Source organism: Penaeus vannamei, chromosome 2, assembly GCF_042767895.1.
Source record: "Penaeus vannamei isolate JL-2024 chromosome 2, ASM4276789v1, whole genome shotgun sequence".
Taxonomy (NCBI): Eukaryota; Metazoa; Arthropoda; class Malacostraca; order Decapoda; family Penaeidae; genus Penaeus; species Penaeus vannamei.
The window spans coordinates 4,838,740-4,841,239 of NC_091550.1; the positions used below are offsets into that span (position 1 = coordinate 4,838,740).

General features: G+C 41.5%; 1 protein-coding gene across 1 annotated transcript in view; it reads left to right on the top strand.

Moving 5' to 3' along the window:
• Window positions 1-1,403: 1,403 nt before the first annotated feature.
• Window positions 1,404-2,500, top strand: part of LOC113811284 (chitooligosaccharidolytic beta-N-acetylglucosaminidase-like) — a 7,944-nt gene continuing 6,847 nt past the window's right edge. The window contains exon 1 of the mRNA XM_070129018.1: window positions 1,404-2,500. This exon is cut by the window's right edge and continues 283 nt beyond it. Within this exon, the coding sequence (XP_069985119.1) occupies window positions 1,690-2,500 (811 nt within the window). The 5' untranslated portion in view covers window positions 1,404-1,689.

Below are 2,500 nucleotides of genomic sequence, written 5' to 3' on the forward strand. Positions count from 1 at the left end.
CTCTCTCTTAAAAAACTTGATATAACGCACTCGTTCCCCCCATATCGCTAGTTTTTACCTCTTTCTTAAGAAAAAAAAAACTTGATATAACGCACTCTTTCCCCCTTCATCGCTAGTTTTTACCTTTCTTAAGAAAAAAAAAAAACTTGATATAACGCACTCGTTCCCCCGTCATCGCTAGTTTTTACCTTTCTTAAGAAAAAAAAACTTGATATAACGCACTCTTTCCCCCCATATCGCTAGTTTTTACCTCTTTCTTTTAAAAAACCTTGATATAACGCACTCTTTCTCCCTTCATCGCTAGTTTTTACCTCTTTCTTTAAAAAAAACCTTGATATAACACACTCTTCCCCCGTCATCGCTAGTTTTTACCTTTTTCTTAAGGGGAAAAAACCTTGATATAACGCACTCTTTCTCCCCATATCGCTAGTTTTTACCTCTTTCTTTAAAAAAAAACCTTGCTATAACACACTTCCCGTCATCGCTAGTTTTTTACCTTTTTCTTAAGGATTCTGCACCGTCTCTAATCATTAGAATATTCATATCTAATCATCACAGATTTCATCATGATTATGAGCATTTCTTGCACTTTAATGGCATCTCATTAACTGATATTTCTGAGTAATCAAAAGTGCTGGCTGATCTGATTGGCATCTGATCGAAGCGGGGTTTAAAGTGTGCCACAAAAACAAAATAGGTATGTAGGTAAATAGATATTGAAAGGTAGATGTAGATATATAGTATATATATAATATATATATATATATTTATATATATATGTATATATATATATATATATATATATATATATATATATATATATATATATATATATATATATATATATATATATAGTATGTAGTATAGATACATAGTATACATGAAGATATATAGTATATATATATATATATATATATATATATATATATATATATATATATATATATATATATATAGTATGTAGTATAGATAAACACATGCACACACACACACACACACACACACACACACACACACACACACACACACACACACATATATATATATATATATATATATATACATGTCCATATATAAATAGATATACATACATACACATGCATGCATCATACACACACACACATGTATATATATATATATATATATATATATATATATATATATATATATATATATATATATATATGTGTGTGTGTGTGTGTGTGTGTGTGTGTGTGTGTGTGTGTGTGTGTGTGTGTGTGTGTCTGCGTGTGTGTGTGTGTAAACACACACACACACGTTTTATTTCGTATCATATGTTCAGATATTATATGAATCAAGCTAGCAGCCTATTGAGAGTGCAAGAATCAGCCAGGTGTTGTTGCAGGTGTGAAACGCGACGTACCAATCTGATCCACATCTGCAGTTTCTTTGGGAAGGTGAAGACACTCAGTCGATGAAAAAATCCCTTGGAAAAGTAATACAAGAGAGTAAAGGAGACGTGATAGAGTAACACGAGTAGTAACGGAGATTTCTTGACGTAGTAGCACAGGGAGTAACGGAGACATAACGCAGCGAGTAAAGGGACTTTGGAAAATAATATAAGTAACGTCGATTTCACAGCAGAGATACCCAAGGAGTACCGGGGTCTTTGTGACAGAGTGTTGGTACTTCGAATTCCTCAAGGGTGAGATCCTGAAGAGGAGATTCATGCAGAGCCTCTTGCAATTCTTTCCGAAGCGGGGGGAGGACGGCAAGATGGCGACGGTGCCGAAGGGGAGGCTCAGAAAGTTCACGTCGGCGAGGACCAGAGACATCCTGCGCAAGTCGGTGAAGGTGGCGGTGCTCACGCTGCTGGTGGTGCTGTGCTACCGGTGGGACCAGAGGAGGAGGTTCGCCCTCGACGCGGTCGCCAGGGACGAGAGAATGCTGAACGCCGAGCGCCAGGTGGAGGGCCTGAGGGTGCTGGAGGTGAGCCGCATCGAGGACGAGGACCCGATGTCAGTGTACGACCAGATGATGGACCCTCTGCCTCGCGAGGGGATTCGAACCGGCGATGCGGTGAAGGCGGACGAGGCCAGGGCGGCCCCGAATCCTGGCGAGGCGCCGGTCTCCGAGAAGCGACCCGATGGCGAGGGAGCCGACGAAAAGTCCGATAAAAATGAAATAACCGACACGGAGAAGAAAGAGGAATCCGATAATCTATGGGATGCCGCGGAGAAGGAGACCGGTAAAGAGACGAAAGAAAAGAAGGAAGAAAGCGACGATGTTGCCGCCGCCAAAGACCCGAATCCTCCAGAAGAAAACAAAGTACCGAACGCCATCTCCGAAACAGTGGAGAAAGAACCCGAAAAGAAGACCGATTCAGCCGCCGAGGAAATAGACAACACAAAGAACACGGAATCCCTTCCCCAAGAACCACCAAGACCCGCCAGCCCCGCCTCGAACGGCCTCGGCGCGTTCGAAAAGGCGCCGTCCGAACCCCGCGAAGCTCCGAACGAACCCGCGAACGAATCCTTGG